The 24,812-nt window shown below is 45.1% G+C and overlaps 3 protein-coding genes across 3 annotated transcripts; all 3 read left to right on the plus strand.

Moving 5' to 3' along the window:
• Positions 1–5,251: 5,251 nt before the first annotated feature.
• LOC127762414 (uncharacterized) lies at positions 5,252–6,174 on the plus strand. Its single transcript, XM_052286924.1, has one exon. It carries the CDS (start codon positions 5,327–5,329, stop codon positions 6,008–6,010), a length of 684 nt encoding a protein of 227 aa, XP_052142884.1. The 5' UTR covers positions 5,252–5,326; the 3' UTR covers positions 6,011–6,174.
• Positions 6,175–15,554: 9,380 nt separating this feature from the next.
• On the plus strand, positions 15,555–21,070 carry LOC127762403 (aspartic proteinase-like protein 1). The gene is made up of 10 exons (XM_052286911.1): positions 15,555–16,066; positions 16,414–16,549; positions 17,972–18,204; positions 18,831–19,058; positions 19,223–19,361; positions 19,441–19,511; positions 19,662–19,761; positions 20,550–20,613; positions 20,695–20,766; positions 20,850–21,070. Exons 1-10 carry the CDS (start codon positions 15,768–15,770, stop codon positions 21,068–21,070), a joined length of 1,563 nt encoding a protein of 520 aa, XP_052142871.1. The 5' UTR covers positions 15,555–15,767.
• Positions 21,071–21,665: 595 nt separating this feature from the next.
• On the plus strand, positions 21,666–23,253 carry LOC127762415 (heavy metal-associated isoprenylated plant protein 20-like). The gene is made up of 2 exons (XM_052286925.1): positions 21,666–21,882; positions 22,246–23,253. Exons 1-2 carry the CDS (start codon positions 21,690–21,692, stop codon positions 22,539–22,541), a joined length of 489 nt encoding a protein of 162 aa, XP_052142885.1. The 5' UTR covers positions 21,666–21,689; the 3' UTR covers positions 22,542–23,253.
• Positions 23,254–24,812: the final 1,559 nt, after the last annotated feature.

Below are 24,812 nucleotides of genomic sequence, written 5' to 3' on the forward strand. Positions count from 1 at the left end.
ACACCCAACGAGAAGCCTCAATTATTTTTTCCACTAGCACGGAGACGGAGACGGAGACGGAGCCATCCATGGTTGCGACCTGTGAAAGTGAGAAGCAGGCGGGGAATTCTATGCCCGAGACGATGGAATCAATCGTCGGAACTGCACGTCGGCGACGGCTGGTTTGACCGCGTGAACCTGCCTCGTCGTTGGCGTCTTCTCCCCTGTTTTTCTCCTGCGCCACTGCTGCTGCGGCTGAGCTCATGCGCATACATTGCTACTCTAGCTGCTGGCTTCGCTGGAAGTGGTTGTACTGGTACAAAAGATTGGTTTGATTCTGAACAAACACACACGCGTGATGCATATTTTTAGCAGCTTGGATGAGTTTTGCACGCTATTTACATCTCCAGTCAGGAAAAAAAAAAGTTAATCTTAATTCTTTCTTCTTCTGTTGACGTCAAAATGACTTCTCTTCCTGAGTTTTGAAAGGGTAGCACATGAATGGATTTAATACAGATAGTAAATGGATTTAATACAGATAGTAAAAGATTATCCTTGGAGGTTGAAATGGTCGGAGACGGAAGCACGGAGCTTTTTCTTTAAACGATGGTCGTTGTCACATGACAGTTGTTGTGAAAATGTGGAGCACCAGACGCAACTCTTTTTTTCTGAAAAATCTTGACACGTCTCTTCATCTAAATGTCTCTGGTTCTCAAGCAGGGTAATTACTGTTTGCACTTTCCGGTGATAAACTGGCACCTGCACCCCATTAGAGGTCATGAGTTTGTGATTAGCTAGTCTGAGAAGGTTGGCTAATACTCTGACTTGCTAACCAATACGATTAGAAATTAGAATTCTCCTTTGACTTACGGATCAACTAACACAATTAGAAAATAGTAGAATTCCCATCCATACAGCATCTGATAGTTGCATGAGACTTGCATATGGTTTGTATATTCTCAGAATCTCAGGTAACAATCCACAGACAGGGATAACCAAACGAAGGAAGCACCCAATTATTCGAGGTCAGCTGCTTAACATTTCCTGGCAGGCAAAGCATCTGACAGCTGAATCTTTGTTAAGGCTGCATTTGTCAGGCTTACTACTGTATCTTTTGGTGATTTGGTCCTCGGCTGAACTAGGAAACACGATTTTGCTTATGTGCATATCCATACATTTACAGGAGTGAAATCTGAAAAAAGTCCAGGCTACACCAACTATGACAAACCTGAAATTTCAAGCAAAAAGGGAAGACACGACGTGGTAACCGCACAGCTGAACGCACGGACAAAACGGCATACATATGCAGTGGTTGGGTTTCTTTGTTCTATCGTATGATGCAATCAAAAAATGGTATAATTATGATTGGAGGACAGCAAAGACTCCGGTAATTTTTGTATATATCACAAATGATTTACAAGGTCTTCCCGAAATAATGGAACTGAATCTTATACATGTCGCTCTCCAATTAATTTCTATACTGATGTTGTCTCAGCCAAGTACTATTCCCTTTTCTTTTGGCTAAATGCCAAGTACTACTATTAGTTTCATAAGCAACAAGAATAAAAGCATGTACCTGCATTGCTCTTATTTTTATAATATATAAAGAAAAAAAGAAATCAAAGCAATAGTGCACGAATACCTGAAAAAATAATTGGTACTATAGAACAAATTGTCACGCTCAACTTTGAATTAGAACGAGCCACTGCAAAGATTTCCACGGTTTCAGGTAGAAAGGAGCTGTTTTTTAGTGGCAAAGACCACCGAAGTGTCATATAGTGGGGCTCTAGATTCCGTACTACTTGCTTTCGCCACCGCAAGCAATGATAGAAGGATGCAGTGCAAGCAAAGTTTGTAGAATTCTCGTGTCAAATACTAACTTACATATATACTCACATCATCATAAATAATAATAATTTTTAGCTACGAATTTAGACACGATATATATTTAGATTCGTAATCAGAATTTTGTTTTTTTAATGGAGGGTGTAGGGGTCAGTTTCCAAACCCCCTCAAGCTCAATCTTATCTCCGGTTCCTGACTAGTATGTTAATCAGCATTGAAAACAAATTCGGTGATGGTATATTCTTATCAATGAATGTGACAATTAAAATGTTAATATATGCTACATGCACTCACGCAGCTGAGATAAAAGTAATCACATAAAGAAGGTTACCAGAAGTAATGGATAATTTCTATGCTCGAATTGATACGGGGGATGACACCAACCTACCTAATTAGCTGGTATTCTGAATACTGCTAATTGGTACTCCTACTATAATTATAATTATAATAGTCTTCATCAAGACACCACAACTTGTCTTTATCTACCCAGGAGATCAACATCTCATTCGTTTTCAACTGAAAATCATCACCCCTGTTGTCTATTATGCAAGTTGGAATCTGATCCGTTACCTCTGAGCCTTCAGAAAAGAGTTTTGCAGTTTGCATTACACTGAATTCTGCCTCATTAACTGATGATTGGGTGTGCATCTTAGGTGCTCTACTCCACTAACCATTTCTCCCCTTTTTCCCTGGTATAATTCTTTTTCTTTACATTCCCCAATGATTTGGCAGTAAATATTGATGCTGCAATGCTGCGTGATGTTTGTCTCTATCTTGCAAATCTGCAGGTCTGTTAGTGGCAAACATGCTTGCTTAGTGTGCCTGAGATATATGCCAAATGGCCAATTATTGTTTATGCTGTTATGCACAATCCTCTCTGAAACAGCTTTTTTCTCTGCTACTAGCAGTAGTGGAGTCATGGGCCTACTAAGTGAGAGTTGAAAGCTCCACTACATATGTAATCAATTTGCATTCATGCCGGTAAGTATGAGTAGATTAGAATGGTAAGATGCATACTCTACAAGAAGAAAACAAGATGAAAGTGTAACTTTTCAGACAAGTGGTAAATAACTATGATAGAAAAAGTGCAAAGAAATAGAGTACCTTTGTTCATGTACTGGTTTGAGCATCAGTTCACAGAGGATACCAGGGCTGTGAGAGAGACAATAAGACTCGAGATATTTGGTGATCCACCGCCAACGACAAGCTAACGTTGTGTGCTGTGGCGAGCAAGTTTCGTTGTGGATGGAGAAGAGGGAGGTTAATGGAAGATGCTTTGTGTTTCTGACGCCTTGATTTGATTTGATCGTCTCTGAATTTGACAGTGCCATGATTAGGTCGGTGGTTTCGGACAACTGTCGAGTTGTGGCATAAGCTCGGGTCTTTTTGATGATCGTTGCCTTCTCAGTAGCAGGGTGAAACGTCGGTCTACCAACTCGTGTTTCCACATTTTTATAGAGTACCCGTCCATTCTCTTGCGATGAAATGTTTGTGTCTGAATTCTGAAATGGTAGCTGTGATTGACTGAACTGAACTGAATACCTAGACGCTTGTCACACTTCGCAGCAACTGCTTTCTGTAGAGTTGAGATTGACAGAGACCGATCCAAATCCAACCTATCTTAAAAAAAAAAAGAGCAAAATTTGCTACAAGACATTCAAAAAATGTGTAATTAGCTGTGAGGCACCACAAAAACGTGTATTTGCTATAGGACACCACGAAAAACTGGTAATTAGCCGCTGGACACCCACGGGATTATTTTATTATATCCGAAGAAATTGGAGAGAGAAAGAACCGTGTAAGTACGGTTCTACCCTTCGATTTTTTTTCTTTTTGTTTTTCTCAATCCTTCTCTACTCCTTTTTATTTTTCTTTCTCTTCTTCTTCCTCCCGTCATCTTCTTCTCTGCCTCTTTCCAGGGAACCGAGAGGAGGTAGAGAAGGGCGCTGGTGCTCCGGTAGCCGGGAGACGACGACGCTGGCGGTGGAGTATGTTCCCGAGTGCGGCACAACAAGGGAGGGTGGTAGTAGGTCGAGGGAGTGAGGGAAATGGCCGGAACGACGAGTGCAAGGCCGTGAATCGGGAAGAGAGAGAGAGGTTGGGTGGATGGTTCAAAGTGGTGGCAAAGGGAAAGGGGAAATGGATGAAATGGGTTCTCCTCAGCGAGGCGAGGCTAATGGTGAGAGGTTATGGCCGGTGAGGCTCCGAGGAAGGAGATCGACCGGCGGCTGGCTTGACACGGCATGAGAGAGAGAGAGAGAGAGGGGGTCGGTTTTGTGTGGAGAAAAGTGGAGCTCTGTCCATGGATTGGTCGACGGTGGCGACGCTCACACGTGGTGGCCGTGGTATGGTTGGGCGGCAGAGGAGGAACGGCAGGGCGAGGCATCGGCGCTTTGGGCTGCGGCGATGGCCGCTCAAACCACGGTGACGACAGTGGCCGCCTCCTGCTCGCACTCCACGCCGCCGGCCTCGCGCTCCCTCCGCGACCGCGTCCGCCTCCGTGCCGTCGGCCGCTCCTGGCGCGCGGTCGCCGCTACCCGCTCCCTTGCCGTCGACAACCTCGCGCGGCGGCTGCTCCCTGCTATTTTTTTGTGTGTGATTTCAGGTGGAGGAAGATGGAGCCAGGGGCAATCTTGCCATTTTGAAAAATTTCCCGCCTCTTTTGATTCGGATATTATAAAATATTGTCTCTGGTGTCCTATAGCCAATTACATAATTTTTGTAGTGTCCATTTGCCGTGTCTCGTTTTTACAGTGTCTCCCAGCCAATTACACGATTTTTTAAGTGTCCTGTAGCAAATTTTGCCAAAAAAAAATGCCTCACTCTAGCTCAGGCCCATATACTATTCTGGGCCGGAAGTTAGCTATGGGCTGAAGCAATCCAATGCATATATAGCGGAAGTTAGCAAGGCCTATAATTAAAAGCATAAGTATATAGGCCATAGCTAAATCCTAAAGATCAGCCTTACCTTTCTCACCATGCGCCGTATACCAATCTTGCCCACTACTCCCTCCATCCCAAAAAATCTCAACCTAGAACTGTGATGAAACATAACCTAGTACAACGTATCTAGATATAAAGGGATATAATCTAGTACAACGTATCTAGACATGCTAGATTATGTCCCATCACAGTTCTAGGTTGAGATTTTTTGGACGGAGGGAGTACGTGCAAGCACAGGCTTCACAGCCGTCCGATCCGCCTCTATCCGTTCCGCAGCAATATCTAACAACCGAATGGACGGATAAGATAAGCTCCAACGCAGCGTAATCAAATAAAACCAGATCAGGAAGCGGTGGATCGATGACGACTGCTCGGTCGATCGGGCCGGTGGCCTATTAATTAGGTCGGCATCACGGGCGCCGCGACTGTCCTCTTCCTGCCATCTCGGAGAGTAAAGTAAACGCGTCCTCCTCCTCCTCCGCCCCCACGTATAAATTCCGCGTCAACCCGGGGCTCGCGCCGAGATCGATCGGCCGAGCCAGATACACCGATCCGATCGATGCCCGCGCAGAGATTGCCTTGCCGTGCCCGTGACCGTGATAGCCTCGGCCTCCGATCCCTCCTCGTCGCCGATGCCGCGGGCTACGGCCGCGGCCGCGTCGTGACGCGGACGATCGTCGCGGTTCACCAGGAGACGACGACGAGCTGCAAGGGGGATCAGTGCAACGGCTGCAGTGATGATGAGGAGGAGGAGGACGTCCACGACGGCGAGGACGGGTGCTGGGTGGCGTACGGGCGCCGGGGGATGATGCGCCGGCTGCCGCCGCCGCTCCCGTCGCTCCGGGGCGCGATGAGGCGGACGTGCACCAAAGACGGGAGGCTCGTGGTCACCGAAGCGCCCGCCGGCGCCAGGCGGCGTCACGAGTACATCCGCGCGCGCCGCCGGGGCGGGCGCGTGACAATGCAGCTCGTCGAGAGCAAGGACTTCTACCCGTGTCCGTCGCCGGCGGAAGAGGACGACGACGACGACGACATTGTCAATGTCACGCAAGCGGTCAGCGACACGTCGACAGCGGCGGCAACCGTAGGAGAATGCGATCCTGGCCACATGCAGAAGGCGCCGGCGACGGCGCCACCTCCGCCATCGCCGCCATCCATTGGATGCTTCGAGGACGTGGTCAAGTACCACTCGATCGGGAGCACCTCACTGCATCAGATCGTTAGGCTAAGAATGGTGCACTGAGATATAAACAAGTAGGATAATTTTTGTAGTTAAATTTGTACGCGTAGGGCACGACACGTTGTAAATGTACATAGTACACCAAATATCTGTCATTAGCTATACAAACCATAAAGATTTACACACAGCCAACAAAGATTTGTTTGGTCCATGTGTATAAATGCAGGTTGATTAGTCCCATGATTGCTGAAAAATTCTTCAAGTCAACGATCAATCTCACGCCACAGTGATTTAGGTGTTTAATTAGACCCATTTGAATTATATAAGGTGCAGAGCTAGACGTACGTGCACAAATTAACATGATAATAATTAATATAATAAAACAATTTTCAGCTTTCATCTAGCTACCTGGCACGCATGATGCATCAAGAAGCGTACATGCATTGATCAAGTATTGTATTTGAGTATTTGACATGAAGAAACGTGCACGAACACTTCCCGGATAAAATATAAATAAATAAATATCTTATCCTTTTTATCCCCTGCAATAAGACTCTTTATTATCGATATCTTCTTTTATCTTCTAGAAAATCTTCCTAGGTCCTTGTATGGTGTAACTTCATAGGTCTTTATATGGTGTATAGTGTTTGGGACTTTTGCACGCATAAAAATTTTCCTGTCTGAAATGCAAAGATCTCTATCCAAAAATGAAATAAAAAGAAATAAAAAGGATATCTGACCATTGACCAAGAAAGATTAAATGCGTTGAATTTAGCTTCTATTTTCACGGGTGCAAATGGCTGTGGCAACCAGAAAATAGCCAGGTGGCCGTCTTCCCAGCCAGCTACCCGGGAAAGCGAAGGTTTTAAATACGTCACAGGGAAGGACTCGAGCCATGATTCTTGTCAACTTTCAAGCTGTGCTGGCGAATCAATGGCCACCTGCTTCTCCAAAGGGATTCACGGAGCAGCAGAGTCGATTAAAAGTTCTCAGAATATAAGAAAACCTTCTAATCATAACAGCCCTGCTAAGAGCAGGTACAATAAGCTGGCTAGGTGGGCTACAAAAGTATACCACATCATCTTATTCCTATGTGGAGGGAAGAGAGAATAGATGAGAGAGAAGGAAGCGGGCGACTAATCTGTCGTCGGGCGATACACTTTTCTCGACGCGCTACCGCTCGATTGCAGCAGGCCCTGGCGATAAAAAACGCGGTTTGTGGGCGCACACCACAGCCGATCCCGCAATGCTCCCTCCGCTTCCCCATCGACGCATATGCGGCGTGCGATCTCTGCCTCCTCGGCGCCCGCTCGATCTCCGCTTCCCTCCAGCGCGCCATCTCTGGATGCAGTCAGGCTACCGACGTGGGCGGCCAGGTGCAGCGGCGTGCTCCCAGGCCGGGAAGCGGTGGGCACGGGGACGTCGTCCTTGTCAAACAGCAGGTGCACGCATGCCGGGCGGCCCTGCCTGGAGCGCTGGAGCTAGGTGCAGCAGCATGGCACCCCACGTCCCTGACGTAGACGAAGCGAGAGAAGCTCCAAAGGCAGCGACGGTCCGGTCCCTACCTGGGATAATAATATTATGGGTTAATCTAGTTAGTTGCTATGGTATTTGAGTTATCTATTAGTGCTTGTAGTTTCCATACTACATAGAACTTGGTTTATATGGTAGTGGTAGTGTTTGATGAATAAAATTCATGTCACAACACAAATGGTTATAGAGATATAATTCACTCTTGATCCTACACATTGACATGTGCATGTTATAATTAATTATTTGATTATAAGATGTAGTCATCCAATGAACAAGCTATTGTACTTATAGTTGGCTTTAGGAGTGGGCTATTAGCCAGCAGCAGGCTATACCATTAGCCTTGCTCTAATCTGGTGATCTCTTGGCACAGGAACTGAAGCTCATAGAGCAAGTACAATAGGAGAATTAAGCAGGCTATAATATATCCATCATGGCAAAAAGCTGAGTTGGCAGAGGGAATCAAGTACAAAGAACTTAAGCGGGCGACTATATTAGCGCCGGCTGCACGTAGCCTCCAAGACTAGGTGAATTTACTGCAATTGGCCATACCCTTGCTTACGCATAGTGATTGGGTACTAGCTGTTCAGGATAAATGGTGATTGGACAGCAATCGGTTTGTGCATGCAGCTTTTGGCCTGCCCAAGGAAGAAAACGCAAGCTACATCTATATACTATATAGCCTACTAAATGACATGGCGAATTTTATTAGCCAGCAACGGGCGGTATTATTGATCCTGCTCTTATAGCAAGTTCAATAGTATAGCCAACTACTAGCTCCAATTCATCTATAGCCAATCTAATAGCTCATTCATACAATAGTTACATACTATACTATTAATACCTAGTCCCACCTATCATAGACACACTGCGTCTTGGGGTCCGTGTTACAGCTGACTACAAATCTGTAGCCCGCTGCTCTTCTCTCTCCTGATTTATCTCCTTAAAATATGTTTGCAGCTGGCTTATAGCCTGCTATTGTACCTGCTCTTACAGAATTAAACAGAGCATCACTCCCGTTAGCATATGTGCTCCAATAAAGAAATTTTACTTGAGAAGGTTAAACAGTAAGGGGGTGTTTGGGAGAGAGGGGCTAAACTTTAGCCCATCTCACAAAAGCATAAGTCCCTCTCCTAGGGACATATGGACTAAAGTTTAGTCTCTAGTTCTCAAACACCCCCTAAACACTAGTACGACTACTTTCATCCTGATGAAAAAGAGAGAGGACTAGCTTTTCCAAAAGGGCTGCCGTTTTCTGCACCGTCCAAAGCCCAGAGAGAAAGAAGCCCATTCGGCCTAACAAAGGCTGAATGTACAGAGATGTAGCCTAGAGGGGGGGTGAATAGGCTTTCCTGAAATTTTCTCAACAATCGCAGCGGTTAAATTGACAGGGCCCAGAACCTCCTAGTGATGAACACCGGAACGTCCGGGCAGGATAAGTAGCCCGGAACTTCCGGAGTTCTTGAGCCAGGAACTTCCGGGCAGCAGAGAAAATATGAAATTAAGGGAAGTAAAACAGGTCCTAGCTAGAGATGATCAGGCACAGAGTTGCACAAGATGTAATTCTCAAGATACCAGCAGATTCAAACACAGATCATGCACAAGGGAGACAAAGGCGATTTTTTCCCGAAGTTCGGACCACACGGATCCTACTCTCCGTTGAGGTGCTCAAAGAGCCGGGTCTCGACTAACCCCTTGCCCCACTTATGCAAAGATCCCAGAAGAAGTCCACAACCTTCAACTCAACACTTCTAGGTCGTTTTCTAGAATTGAGTGACCACCAAGATCCAACTCACAATTCCTTCTAGAAAAGACCACAAGTGCAAGTTGCTCTACCGAGGACAACCTCTGAAAACTCACCACAAGAATCTTTACTCACTTACCTCGTTTCCTTGTGGAGGTGAGGAAAACCTTCACAAACTTTCCCGGGACATCCACAAAATCTTTGGAAGCTCACGGGCAACACCTAACCGTCTAGGAGAAGATCTCCAAGAGTAATAAGCCCAAGTGACAGCCCACAAGGTATCCAAAGTGCTCAATCAAACCTAATCTTCAAGCCATCTCCAAAACACTCCTACACTCTAATCTAATCTCTCAATCTCACAATATAGGCTCTAGATTTGAGTGGAGGAAGCAAAAGAAGCTTGGGAGTGGCTAGAAAACCCTAGAACATGAAAGAGCTGAAGTGGAATGGCCAAAGGGTGACCTGGGGACGAAATCCATATATATAACGGCTAGGTGACGTCATCTAGCCGTTACTCACAAGTTTGAACTGGAAACCTGCCAGGAGGTTCCGGGCAAAAGTGCCAGGAACTTCCGGGCAGCACTTAGGAAAAATCTAGCTAAACTTCGGTGCCCGGAAGTTCCGGCCAGAACCTCCGAGTAGCCCTCTCTGTCCCGGGGAGAAAATAAACTTTGGTGTCCGGAGGTTCCAGCCAGAACCTCCGGGTAGGCCTATCTGTCTCGGGGAAAATCATTTCCAAAAATGATTCCAAAAACCTTTAGACTCATGGATATGATTAAGAGCACTTTGTATACCCTGGAACCACACTTGAAACCCCTCTTAATAGTACGGTTTTTCCTAAACTCAATTTCGAAAGAGAAAAACCTAGTCTAATCACCTTCGACGTTTTTCGCACTTAGGAACATTCAAATTGGGGGGTCTCCTTGCATTCTTAGCCATCACAACTTGCTTTGGGACTAAACTCCTGTGAATAAACTTGATAAACACGTTAGTCCCCTTTAACCACCTTGTCATTAATCACCAAAACCCACTAGGGGGTTTAAGTGCACCTTCGAAGGCGAGAGAGGAAAGGGCGATGAGCCGAGGATGATCAAAGGTCTCTCTCCTTGTAGCAGCAACACGTGTCCTTGCAAGCAGAGCCATCCGGCGCCGACCGGTGTACCTTTCCCAACCAACAGCAACAATGCAGCTGCTGCCTGCCTGCGCATAGGGCGAATCTCTTTTCGCCCCCCTTTTCCTTTCACTTTCCCCGTTTCGCTCCCTGATTACAGCTATAGCCCGGTGAAAGAGCATTTATGCCCCTAGTGGGTTTTGGTTTATTGATGACAAACGATTAAGGGACTAATGCACTTATTGAGTGTATAAGCAAGTGATTAGTCCGATGAAAAAGTTAGGAAATGGACTTATTGATGGATGAGAATTAAAGAGAAGATATTGAAGATGCGGGTATGAAGTGTCTACCTATGGCAAGACGGTGAAGCGCAAGGGACGCTCAGTTGCGATGGACCATGCGGTGGTGAAGGGCAAGCAAGGGGCTTGGCACCGACGAACCGAAATCGGTGGTGAAGGGCGAGTGAAGACTGTGTCGTGATGAACCGTGCGAGGCCATTTGAAGCCATGGATTATCCACATCAATCATTTGAGAAATGGAAGATGAAATGTCAAAGATCAAGAAGATGAGATCTTCCCGATGATCAAATGACCTTGACGTTGGTAACCCTCCAAGTGAAGAAACAATATGGTGTGAAGGTACTCCTATTGGTATAACTTTGCCTTTCAAATCTGAGTTTAGGATGCCGTACTATTAAGAGGGATACCACATGCATATAATTGGTTGAATACTAGTGCTCAAAATGCTTCATCTTTATGTGAGTTGAAAAACCTAAGCCAAAATTTCAATCCCGAGTTGTTTCACTTGTCACAACACTTACACCGGGTTTCTATGCAAGTTTTTCAACATCTCTTGAAGGTTTTGGACCATGTTTTATGTTGAGTTTGATAGCCCACGAGACTAGCTTTACATAGAGTCCAAGATCTTCGAAATCGGAGTTCGGAGTAAAAAGTTATTGCATTTTTACTTGAGCAACATCAGACTATCCGATTTGAAATCAGACTATCCGATGTATCGGACTATCCGATTTTTCATAGAATTTCACTCTCTGTCTTGATTTGAAAAAATCCTGTCGAGTGAGTTTTTCTAAGTATCAGAGTATCCGATGTCGGATCAGATAGTCCGATGACACGGAGACTCCGAAATTTCATGGAACTTGAGTCTCTGTTTGAGGACGAAGTTTTTGCTTCTAAAATATCAGATACTCCGATTTAACATCAGATAGTCCGATGTCTCGGAAAGTCCAAAATTTCATGGAACTTCGTTCTCTGTTTCTCGTTGCCTTGGAGGTTTAAAATATCGGACTATCCGATCTTATATCGGACTATCCGACGTGGGCTGAAAGATTCCCCTCCAACAGTCACATTTTGGGGGATCTATATAAACCCCCACCAACTCTTTTCTAGGGTCGCCCAAAACTGATTTCATTCCAATCTTGCTTTGGGTTGAGCTTTGTGCTAAGTGCTTTGGATTTTTTAGCTCTCTCCCTCTCTATCTCAAATCCCCCTTGTTCTTTTTGACTTGGATCTTTGTGTGTGGATTTGAAGTTTGGGAGCCTAGTGTGTGTTTCTCTAGATCTTGAGCACTAGGATTTGTCCAAGAATAGTGTGGTGTTTATTACTCTTGGAGGTTGAGAACTCCTAGACGGCTAGGTGTCGTTCTTAGGCCACCGATCTACGTGTGGTTGGCCAAGAAAAGTTTGTGAAGGCCGGATCTCGCCTCCGCAAGGAAAGAGATACCCTTAGTGGAAGGAGGAGTGCATTTGTGCAACCTCACGAGGATAGGGTTGAAAAAGACCCGGCTCTTTGCGAGCCCCTCAACGGAGACTAGAATCCCCTCAAGGATTTGAACTCCGGGAAATACATCGGCGCATAAACCTCGGTGATATCCTCACTCTTTTTACCTTCTTGTTGCATTGCTTTGTGCCATGCTAATATTGTTGTTGGTTGAGCTCACCTCTTTGCTTGTGGATTAAATCTAGATCTCTTAGGTTGTTCTCTTGTTTGTTTTGTTGTTGTGCAGGTCAGATAGTCTGATCTCAGTTCAGACTATCCGATCACATAGGACTATCCGACCTAATGTCAGACAATCCGACCCTGTTTTGTTTTAGCTTCCACATTTATTTTAAAAATCGCCTATTCACCCCCCTCTAGGTGACATCAAGTTCCTTTCACCCGGACTCTCGTAGATGTGGTCATCAGCAAAAAAAAGTCGAGTGCACAAGCACAAACTGGTGATTAGGACTTGCACAGTTGCTGCACCCATGCTAAAACACACTGTCTCCCGTAAAATCTTACTACTAGCGCCCATGTTAGGCCTAACAACAAAGGGACCATGTTTTCCTAGGCTATAGGAGTATGCGTGATGCGTCGTCGCTTCTGTTTTTGTGCGGCGCGTGTTGGTCTTCTCGCATCATGAGTCCATATGACCGAGAAAAAGAAGAGTTCAGCGGCATGTGACGCTCACCTCGGCCGCTGCCTCGTACAGAGCAAACGAGGGGACACGAAGAGCTAGCTAGCGTGCCGAGTCTTGGAGAGCAGCGGAAGTCTTGCCTGGCTTGGTCTTTTTTTCCTTCCATTCCCTCTCTGTAGGCTGTGATTAGATCCAAAGTTTGAATCCAAACTTCAGTGCTTTTTCATCACATTAACATGTCATACACACATAACTTTTCAGTCACATCATCTCTAACTTCAACCAAAATCCAAACTTTATGTGGAACTAAACACAGCCGTAATCAAGCAGAAGCCAGCGCGTGTGTGATACGGTATATCCGTTCTTCTGCGCCGGGAGCTGATTTTTTATATCGAGGGAACGATATATTGGCAAAAGTGTGTTTGACAGGTAGCATAAGGCCTCCTCCAACAAGGGTTAGTCAGCTAGCTCATAAATCTCCACATCAGCTTTTGTATGATGTGGAAGAGAGAGAAGATAAGGAGAGAGAATGTACTATCTCTTCTTCAAGAGCTAAGCTCCTAAAGAAAATGCGAGAGGAATTGTGAAACCCAAAACATTTTAAACAATGTGCTATGAGACAATCTATTGGAGAGTTAGACTTTTTGCTATCTCTTATATGATGATGTGGACAAGCATATGAGCTAGTGTACTAGCTCAACCATTAAAGGAGGCATAAGAAACATGGGAATTGTCTAATCGGTTAGCTCTTTTTGCCATATGATGGTTGGATTTGGATACACAGTGATACTAGTACGGAACATGTCGTGCAATGAAATTGACACGTTGTTTGGGAGTACAAATACAGTGGAGAGTGGAACTGTGGACTCTAGAGACAACGTAGAAAGCCAGGAATACTCAGGCATGCGTACATCTCGTACTATTCCGTACGTTTTTTTTAAAAAAAAACGATTCGTTTATACTTTGCTAAAGAATCAATCACACGGAGTGGTATTAATCAAACTTAAATGGACTAACTCAAATAAAAAAAATTCGTCGAAATCGAAATACAGAGCAGCCTTCATTTCCACAGTGAGGGTGTGTTTAGTTCATGTCAAAAATGGAAGTTTGGTTGAAATGGTAACGATGTGACGGAAAAGTTAAAATTTGTGTGTAGAAAAATTTTAATGTGATAAAAAAGTTAGAAGTTTGAAGAGAAAGTTTAGAAATAAAGTCGGCCTGATTGTGGAACCAGCAAATTCATTCCAAATGGTCCTTAATTGTTCTAAATTTTAAAAAAGTTTATACTCAGAAATCATAGGAGGGACCACGTCACTCAACAGCTGGCACAGGCTGCGGCCGCTCGGCACGCCTCATCAGCATCTGCGCCGTCCATCTGGGGGCCCACCCAAAAGGCAAGGCGACGAGGGGGCGGCACACGCCACTACCACGTGGGGACCACCACGCGCGGTGCCTCGAGTGGGCTGTGGGGACTCTGGTCATTTGGATGGACCGTTGCTGTTAAAAACTCCAATTAAACAGACTTATGGAACAGCAGCAACCGGGACCTTCATCTCTCAAATATTCCCAAAAGAACCCAAGTGGTTTTCTTTCCTCCACACCAATCATCTACATCTACTCATTGAATACATGATCACTCTATTACAAGCTAGTAGAAGTATGAATGCTTATGTGCACACCGTCGGAAGTAAACATTGTAAACATATATAACCATCTAACTACGTATTCGAATGAACGGGGATAAATCCTAAAACCTTAAACAACACCTACCAAAAGCTCATTGCCACTTTTACACAACCATGTCATTGCAACTTAAAGTATAGCGAGTTGTTTTTTTAACTCTATTATCTCTTTTTATGAGGAACTCTATTATCTATATTATGAAGTGGTTTTATAACCATAAGCGTTTTTTAGTAACCTATACTACAGCAAGGGTAAATATGAGTTGCAGCCATAGGTGAGACAACGACCAAACAAGAGATATTACTCATAGTTAACATCCTCGTTCTAGTAGTAACAAAGCTTTAAAAAATCGTGGAATGGCAAGAGATAAACAAGTGGCCTTGGAAAAAAAACAAGAATACAAGAAAAGTAGACAAACTTCAGGTTTGTCCTGTATATTGATTCAAAACATCTATTCGAACATTACCTGAAGTTCGTCTCGCCTTTCCTAGACCGGACCCGCTTACATCTGGCAGCTTTTATAGGTCATAGTCTGCCCTCACAGACCAACACAAGTCTTTTCTGTACACTTTGTCCTCACTCGTGTGCCCAGAAAGAATTTCCCGGTCGGTCACCTATCCCAAATTGCTCCAGGCCAAACACGCTTAACCCTGGAGTTCTTTGGAGATCGGCTTCCGGAAAAGAAGTTGCAACTTGTTGATATGAGTATTCTATTAATTCTATTAAGTCCTAGGCTGGGATGTTACACAATTCTAGAAAAAAAAAGTATAGGATACATATGAAAACTATTGTTCAAACTTTAGGTGCATTTTGTATATTCAATAAAGAAACTGGTTTTAGCGTTTTCCAAAGCTAGAGTAGGTTTGCTCTTCATTTTTTTTAAAAAAATGTAGGTTTGTTCCGGTGTACACTCACAACTTGCATTCCCAAATATCAACCTTTTGTCACTACATTGGAGATCTGGAATATATGAAATTCTAAACGAAAATGTTGAAATTAAGGAAAATGTTTGGGTAGTAAAAGTAGACATATCACATATGGAAGTTCTACAAGGGCTAGGTGGCAAAACCGCCAAAAACCTTGTCCGCCGTCGTCTTTTTTGCGCAAACTTACACACCACCACGCCATCACCACCTCCACACCGCCCTTGCCCCCTCGCTCTTCTTCTCTTCTTCTTCTTCTTCTTCTTCCCCCTGACGCTCTCACTCCCACCCGCTCGACCACCACCACCGCCTCCTCCTCCTCACCTCGCACCCCGCAAAACCTAGCCCCAGGTCCTCTCCTCCCCTCCGCCTTGCCGCATTACCCCCAGATCCACCGCCTCCGGCCCAGATCCACCCATGCGCCTCCCGGTGCTACTCCCGCTGCTGCTGCTGCTGCTCGCCGCGGCAGCGGCGGTGGCGGCGGCGGAAGCGGCGACGCTGTCGGCGAGGATGGTGCACCGGCTGTCCGACGAGTCTCGGCTCGCGGCGGGCGCGCGTGGGGGGCGGCGCTGGCCCCGTCGCGGGAGCGGGGATTACTTCCGCGCGCTGGTGCGGAGCGACCTCCAGCGGCAGAAGCGGCGGGTCGGCGGCAAGTACCAGCTCCTCTCCCTCTCCCAGGGCGGCAGTATCTTCCCCTCCGGCAACGACTTGGGCTGGTGAGCTACACTTCCTGCCTGGGCTACGGTCTCGCCCCTCTAGCCCCCTTCGGATCTTACTGCATTTCTTCCTCAGCATTTTTAATCTTCTGTTGTACTGTAGATGCAGTAGCATCTCTTCGCAAGTTCACATGCTGTAGTAGTTCAGTTACTTCAGTAGTGCTATAGGACAGCCGATATAGAACAATGCGCTACTATTTTATCACAAACTTTTGTAGTATTTCTCGTTGTGTAGTATGGGTTACATTGTGAATTTGTGATGGGCCAAGCAGCCTTGTGCAGAGTCAGTCGTGCTTAGGTTGCGCTCTGAGTTGTGGAGTTTCTTCTGTCTTTGGATGGATGTGCAGGTTATACTACACTTGGGTGGACGTTGGGACGCCAAATACTTCCTTCCTGGTCGCATTGGATACTGGAAGTGACTTGTTTTGGGTGCCTTGTGATTGTATCCAATGTGCGCCATTGTCCAGCTACCATGGAAGTTTGGTATGCATCTCTTTGTGATCAGTAACGTCATGTTAAGGATATACCGATGCTCTATATGGGGATGTTCGTGGCAATGTTAACAGATTATCAAATTTGTTTCCTAAGAAATTATTTCTTTTCTCATGGTTTGACTAATAATAAAATTGCTGTCGCGGAGGGTCTGTTTAGATTGGTGTCATTTTAAACCATACCATTATTCGGTAAAATTAACAATCATATGTCTGCATTTAGTTTTCTACCAAACATTGGTAATATCTAGAGAATTTTGGCAATATCACATTTAATCCATATAAAAAACTTGGCAATGTTGTCAACTTGCTAAAATTTTGGTATTGTCAAACTTTAGAATGGTTTATTTTGGCAGCAAGCTGAACATGCCTGGAATATACACCACAGGTCTATGAAGTCTTAATAAGTAAAACATGCAATCATTACATGAATTTGAACAAGCAATTCAGTAGCATATATGTTTCGCTATTACTTTTATTGATTCTTGTAATTATTCTGCCAGACCTGTGAACATGCAAATTATATTACTTAGCTCAATTTCACTCTTAATTTATCTAAATTTGCTGATGTTGGAAATATAAGTACAAATCTAATGCTGATCATAAATTATTGAACATTTCAATAGATCAGTCTAGTAGGTTGGGTACCCACTAAATAGAGACTAGGTGGCAACTAGGTGGGTCTAAGTGGTGACTAGACTGGGGGATGTTGCTGGCGACTAGCCGTTAGTTGCAGCCTAGGCAGCCGTCCTGGTGAACTCTGCAATAAATACAATGCAAATAAGTTTCAGACCAAGATGCAGTAGCTGTTTTGGCACTCTCAGGTCAGGTAAAACTAATTTTCCCCATATTGTCCACTCAGATGATCAAAAACAATTTAGACTGCAATTTTTAGCTAAGAGGCAAGTTTAGGGAATACTCCCTCCATCCACAAAAGTTAGACATATTTCACATTTGAGCTTTTCCAAATAAGTTGTTCCTATTTGTAGTCTTTATGCATCCAAGACTTAAATGAATAGATAAATTAAATGTTTGATTAGAACCCAAGGAGTTATCTAAATACTCATTGGTTGCATGCTTGCATTCACTCCTTGATTTTGTAACATGCAAGGTGATTTAATTTCTCCTTGGTCTTGATGACAAAAGTAATATGTGTAACTTTTGTGGATGGAGGGAGTAACACTTAGTTACGGGATTGCAGGTCTACGAAGTTGATCTTCAAGTTTAGGAACCCAAATGGCAGTTTGTTAGAGGTTACTTAGTTTGTTAATTCTAAATTTCTTATGATGCTAAGTAGTATATATGAAGCACACAAACAAGAGGAATTTGTTTTATATTTTAAAGCAGGTTTAGCACTTATTTGGAATAATTGATTGGCAGGTGCTCCGTCATATGTGGAGCATCTATTATGCAGGATAGAGATCTTGGGATTTACAAGCCATCTGAATCAACTACAAGTCGGCATCTGCCCTGTAGCCATGAGCTTTGCTCACCGGCTTCAGGTTGCACAAACCCGAAGCAGCCTTGTCCATACAATATTGACTACTTTTCAGAAAATACAACCAGCTCCGGTTTGCTAATTGAGGATATGTTACACTTGGATTCTAGGGAGGGCCATGCACCTGTGAATGCTTCTGTCATTATAGGGTATGCTTCTTTGTCTTCTGCCCTTTTTTAACATTAACTATTGCTGGAGCAATAATAATTATCAGATTGCTTATTTCCTACTAGGGCATTCTAATTGAACAACAATACAATCACCTGCGCGCATGGCCGCATGTTTACTTGTACATGTACTGATATGTCAGGTAGCAGCATGCATCTGCATATAGAATGAAATAATTCCATTTTTAAACCCCTAAACTTTGCCGAATGTTCAATTGACACTCAACTATAAAATCATTTAACCCTAAAGTTAGAAAGCAAGGTGAGCTTACTCCCTAAGGTGGTCTCAGTGGGTGCTTTTGACATTGCTGTTAACATGGAAAATAACTCTACTGATCCACCTTCCAAAAGAACCATGCTTGCCTTAGGCCTTGTGTACATAGGTGGCGGTTAGGCCCTATCCTTTCCGTCTTTAAACTAGAAGTGTTAATTACCTTTATAATATTATCTCGTGGCATTATCGATACAACAAGTCATGAATGTACTCCTAGAACAAAAATGATACAAACTAGATGTTGTGCTCTAGTATGAAACACCTCTAGTTTAATGATTAGTTTGCTTAATGAAATTTACAACTTCATTAACATAGTGTGTATCCCTGTGTACAGCTGTGGTAAAAAGCAGAGTGGTAGCTATTTGGAAGGTATTGCACCAGATGGACTTCTTGGTCTTGGAATGGCAGATATCTCAGTACCTAGTTTCCTTGCAAGAGCTGGATTAGTACGAAATTCCTTTTCAATGTGTTTCAAGAAAGATGATTCTGGGAGAATTTTCTTTGGTGATCAAGGAGTACCTACCCAACAGTCTACACCATTTGTCCCGATGAATGGCAAGCTGTGAGTACCCCACAGGAATAGATATGTGTAGCAATACCATTAGTTTCTATTCTCTATTTTATGTTATCCATTTTGGGGGGGTCAAGCCATGTCCACTTTATATTGGAAGCAATGGATGTACTTCTTGACAGTTCCACTCACATGCTTTCTCCTTTTTTTTTCAGTCAGACTTATGCTGTTAATGTTGACAAATATTGTATTGGACATAAGTGTACGGAGGGAGCTGGCTTCCAGGCATTAGTAGACACTGGAACATCCTTCACCAGTCTTCCCCTCGATGCCTACAAGAGTATCACTATGGAGGTAAATATCTACTCCTTCGGAGGAATTCTTTTGGTGGATATCGCCTGTGCTTATTTATCATGAATTCATGATTCTGCAGTTCGACAAACAAATCAATGCATCAAGAGCATCTTCTGATGATTATTCTTTCGAATATTGCTACAGCACCGGGTAATTTTATTTTGAAATAATTGCTTCTGTTCCATTTTTGTGAGTAATATCAGACAAGCTAACCTAGCCCAAAAACAAAAATCAAACAAGTTAAGATGGTGCAACCACTTAGTTTCTGCCACTTCTGATTTTATGAGTTGTTTGTTGCAGTCCTCTTGAGATGCCTGATGTTCCAACTATAACTCTGACTTTTGCTGAGAACAAGAGTTTCCAGGCTGTTAATCCTATACTTCCATTTAATGACAGACAGGTATGTACTTGAGTTGTAAAAAAATATCAGGCACTAGCACCAAAAACAGTCAGTTAAGGGTCATATTGAGTCATGTTGTGTATTGTGATCTATGCTTAGAAATTCCAAGTGTCTTCTTTTCCGCTACACTTTATTTCTCAAGTCCGTGCTCTTGACTCTTGAGTCTTGGAACTCATATCTGGCTTCATTTAGCTTCTTTCATAATCAAAAATAGATATATATAGGGCCATCCAAGCTAGCTGGAAGTACATTCTTTTCTTCTAAACATATATGTCCACCCGCACAGTTGTTAAATACTCGTGTTCCCATTTGATATAGCATTATGAATCTTATAGACATGGCTCAGTGGTTTTGACTGTTGTGCTGGGAGTAAAATGCTAATCGTTACTACACTCCGTTATTTCATAAATAGGTTTAAATAGGGTATCAATGCCGAAATTCCTTTTAAAGTTTTTTTGGGCAAAATGGCATGTATGAATATGACGCTTAATGATTTCTACTAGAATACTACTACTGAAATTTTAGGATTTCCTAGGTTCATTTTTTTGAACTTAGTAATTTTGTCCTTGTTGCATCTGCATGCTACACATATTGAACTCCCATGATTTGTTATTCCACCGCCAAGGGTTTGACAAAACCAAACTCTAGTAAGAATTACCAGTAGAAACCCATGTTACATTTGGAGCTGACACCTTAGGTATGATGATTAGTGCATCAACTCATACAAAATTAAAACCGTAGGTTATTAGCTGGATGTTGATGTTGTCTTGTTTTATTTATTTTTACAGGGAGAATTTGCTGTCTTTTGCTTAGCAGTACTACCATCACCTGAACCTGTTGGGATTATTGGGCGTGAGTACTTATATTTATATTGAAAAATCAATTGTTTTTGGTATTTTATGTTCTCTTACGAGACAATACTATCGAATGCAGAGAATTTCATGGTTGGCTATCACGTAGTTTTTGACAGAGAAAATATGAAGCTGGGCTGGTACCGCTCTGAATGTAAGCCAGAAACCATGCCACAATAAATACCACAAAACTTCTAACTACGACGTTAATACGTTGCTGATCATCGTGATTTGCAGGCCATGATCTTGACAACAGCACGACGGTGTCCTTAGGTCCATCACAGCATAACAGTCCAGAGGACCCCCTACCGTCAAACGAGCAGCAGACCTCTCCGGCTGTCACGCCGGCTGTCGCAGGCAGGGCTCCGTCCTCTGGCGGATCGACGACTCTGCAGAACCTACTTGCTAACTCTAACATGCTGCTCTTACTGACTATGTCCGTGTTCTTCATCTCATGAACAACTCGCTGACAATGATCTAACTTATAGTAGCTCTGTAAATTGTATGTGCCTCGTATATGCCTATATGGTGTCTTTTTGTTGCTTAGAGAGCTCAGTAAATCAGCAGCTGCATGCTTCTGGGTGCCGTGCCGATAAGTCGTTTCCTGCGTGCACTGCGTGCAGCTGTATGTAAGTATATGTGTCGTGCATCCATGTGCATTGGAGCATGCATATGAGCTGATCACCATGGCACATACATGGTGATCAAAATGAGCTGATCGTCTTTGTCTCGGTCTACTGTACACAAAATGAGCGTATCCCTGTAGTGATAACGCTGATGGGCGAAGAATCCCCTTTTGCGAGAGCTGCAGTGCAGCGTGCAGCCTTGCAGCAGGCGGTTTCTTGCGGCCCTGGCTTTGGCCTACTGCAACACACCACCCCGGCACAGAACCACCATGCCACATCCACTGTACACACCTCCCCCTTCCTCTCCGTGCCTCTCTCCACACCACCACACCCCTCTCCTGTCCCTTCGCACCGCGCATTCGCCATTGCCATTGCCATTGCCTCCTCCTTCACCATCGAGCCCCTCATCGGTCTCTTTGATTTGGTGTGTTATTAGCTCTCTGCTCTCTCCATGGGGGGAAGCATAAAGCGGCTGCTTAGCATGTTGTTGAGCGCGGTCAGTGGTGGGCAGAGGGACAAGGGGAAGAGGATGCAGCGGCGGCGGCAGCAGCAGCAGCAGCTACAGATCACAGTGGAGCTCAGGGTCAGGATGGACTGCGAGCGCTGCGAGCGTCAGGTCAGGAGAGCCCTCGCCGGCATGAGAGGTTAGTCCTCCGTCCATCCGTCCGTCCGGTTGGTCGTCTACCTGCTGGCCCTACGCATACTATGCCCCCCATTGTTTTCTCTGCTCGCTAGCATTGTGCCCAGGGCCTTGCTTTTCCATGTCCCTCGACTCCTCCTGCGTAATGACCATCGTTGTCATGTCTGCTTAAGCTTTTCCCAGCACACTTTCTGCGAACAAATGCATCATCATATACTGTCAGACGAGCAGGTTGCGTTGCACCTTTCTTTTCAGCAATTCTTGGCCCCCAAACACGAATCCGTTGCAAATGCATAATAACACAACAATCCTAGTTCTTGATTATGGAGAGGGCATTGCATTTACAAGGTCATTTGTGAAGCTGCAGGGGTGCAGCATGTGGAGGTGAGCAGGAGGCAGCAGAAGGTGACCGTCACTGGCAGCGTGGACCCACACGAGGTCCTGCGCAGGGTCCAGTCCACGGGGAAGAAGGCCGAGCTATGGCCCCAGTACCCTACCTACGGCAGCGCCGCCGCCGCCGCCGTGGTCCACTGCGGCCTCGGACCACCGCACGACAGGTGGGCACCCGCTTGCCACCCGAGGAACATGGACGCCGCCATGGGCGCCGAGCACATCGCCAACTTGTTCAGCGATGACAACCCCAACGCCTGCTCGCTCATGTGACGCCTACACCACCTACTGTCCGTCAGCATTGTGCTCCATCATACAGTTGGGTTCACTTCACTCTAGTTTGTTACTACTCTTTATTAGATAGTAGTAGGAGATCACCAGGCTGTGCTTATTTGAGGTCTAGATTAGCTTCCAGTAGTGTGTGCGGCAGTAAGCTAGCGATATGGGCCAAACTTTAAGAGGTTTTAATTACTACTTGTATGGTGCTACAGAATGGGCCAAAGTTTAGATGAAAACTTCCTCTGAATTTTAATCTCAGCCTGAGACATAGCTTGAAACATTGTGTGACACATCACAGTGGGGATTTCAGAAAATCTAGAGCGTCATTCAGGTTAGAAAGCTTGGCCGGATATTTAAGCAGTATCTACCAAGCTGGTTGACATCGAGCCAACGATATTTTGTTCTTTGCATCGCTCACTGGTAAATCTTTTGAAGTTTTATCTGATAGTACAATGTAATGGGACATGAGAAATTGAGAGCTTAGAAAAGGTAGGAGAGGTCAGCATCTCTCGCCCTCACTTTTCGTTCAAAACTGCCTCCAAAAGCAGGTCGATCGATGATCATTAAGATATCTGAAAACTTTAGTACGTCATGCAGTTCAACTTTCCTCTCTCTACTCTGCCAAATTATTATTATGTTCTCAGGCAAAGCAGTCCAAGAGTAATGGAGTTGAGTGCACGATGACACCATCAGATACACGGGGAGAAACTAAAAAAAAGGGGGTCGCAGATGCTGAGGTGAAACCAGCTTTTGCACCAGTGCAAAGCCCCTCCTTTTTTGAGCTCATATCTGTTCTTCTAGATTGCTGTGTTCCTGGTGCGTGCAGACGTCTGCATCTTTTTGCGGTCTTGCAAGGTCGTTCGTAGCAATGGCTTTTGGGCGAGGTGGGTTGGCAACAGCTGAACTCTCGCCGGACCACTGCTATTCGTGCGGTCTCGTTTTCTGAACTTGCCCGATGGGATGCTCAATTGCTCATGCTTGTAGCCGCTTCGCTTCAGAAGTTCAATTGCGAAACTATATGCTAGTACTAACATGTTGGCTACCATAACTAGAGTATGCGAGTCCATAATATCAAGAATAATCTATGTGATTTTTGAAAACATTATTTCAGATGATCTTTTTATTAGCGGAAGTGGGGGTTTGTCTTATCATGTTTTTTTAATTCCTTTCATTTTTACTTGTGAGATTTGTTGGTTATGTGCCCATGAACAAAGGCCGTAGATGTAATATATTTTCATTATCTAAAAAAAGAAAGAACAATCCGAAGCCTGTTGGTACAGTTTAGACGGCACCGAGCTGGGCGCGATGGATCGTCCTGTGTTCTTTTTCTTCCCCGGTAAAAAAGTGTAGGAGTACTTGTTGATAGTGGAAACTAAGACATCACCCACTTTAAATTCACACAGCATTACTACTGTTTGTCTGTTTCTGCGTTAGATGAACCAAAAAGTGGAACAGAACCGGGCAGCAAAGACCAATTTATGTAGCTACTGCGTGTGTATGGCTGCTTGGTCATGTATACAGGTCCGTCCGGGACACCAACGCGGAAGTAACGTCTTTCATGCACGCTAGCACCCAAGGTCCCCAATCCCCCACACCCAACCCATGTGTCAGTCAGCGTGCAGGTGCAGCGCATCGCGCGCGACGCGCCACCGAGCGAGCGAGACGTACGTACGTCACGGTGCGCGGTCGTGATCAGTGGCCGCATTGCCGCTGCCCCCGCGCGCGAGCCACGTACGCGCTGGCTGCCGCCATAATACGAGGTGTGTGTGCCTGCCTGCCTGCGCGCGCAGGCCGCGAGAGCGACGGTGAGCGCGACGTACGGGTTTGGCATGTTTCCTGCCGCTGCCCGCGGCCACCACCTCGTCCGATCAGCTCGGTCGCATATGCCAACGACGACTCCTCGCGACGACGCGATCTGTCTCCCATCCCACCGGTTGCGCGGTTGCGCTCGATCGATCGCGAAACGCGCGATAGATACTGGCGCCAATGCGCCATCGATCGCGGTCGAGGCCCACGAGGTTTTTTTCCCTCCCCTCCCCAACCGCGCGCGCGCGGCCGTCTCGTTAGTTTCGGAGATTCGCCGTGCCACAGTACTGCCAAGGTTGGTGGGCGCGCTGATACACTGTACTTAGTCACCTATACGTGTGCTTCCTCGTGATCTGCCTCGCGTTGCTGGTGACCCGTGGCCCCGCGGCGGGGGAGTACGTCGGACCGGCCGGTTTTTTTTTTTTTTCTGAGGATATGGTGGTGGCTGTCGTCCGAGGC

Source organism: Oryza glaberrima, chromosome 2 (assembly GCF_000147395.1).
Source record: "Oryza glaberrima chromosome 2, OglaRS2, whole genome shotgun sequence".
Taxonomy (NCBI): domain Eukaryota; kingdom Viridiplantae; phylum Streptophyta; class Magnoliopsida; order Poales; family Poaceae; genus Oryza; species Oryza glaberrima.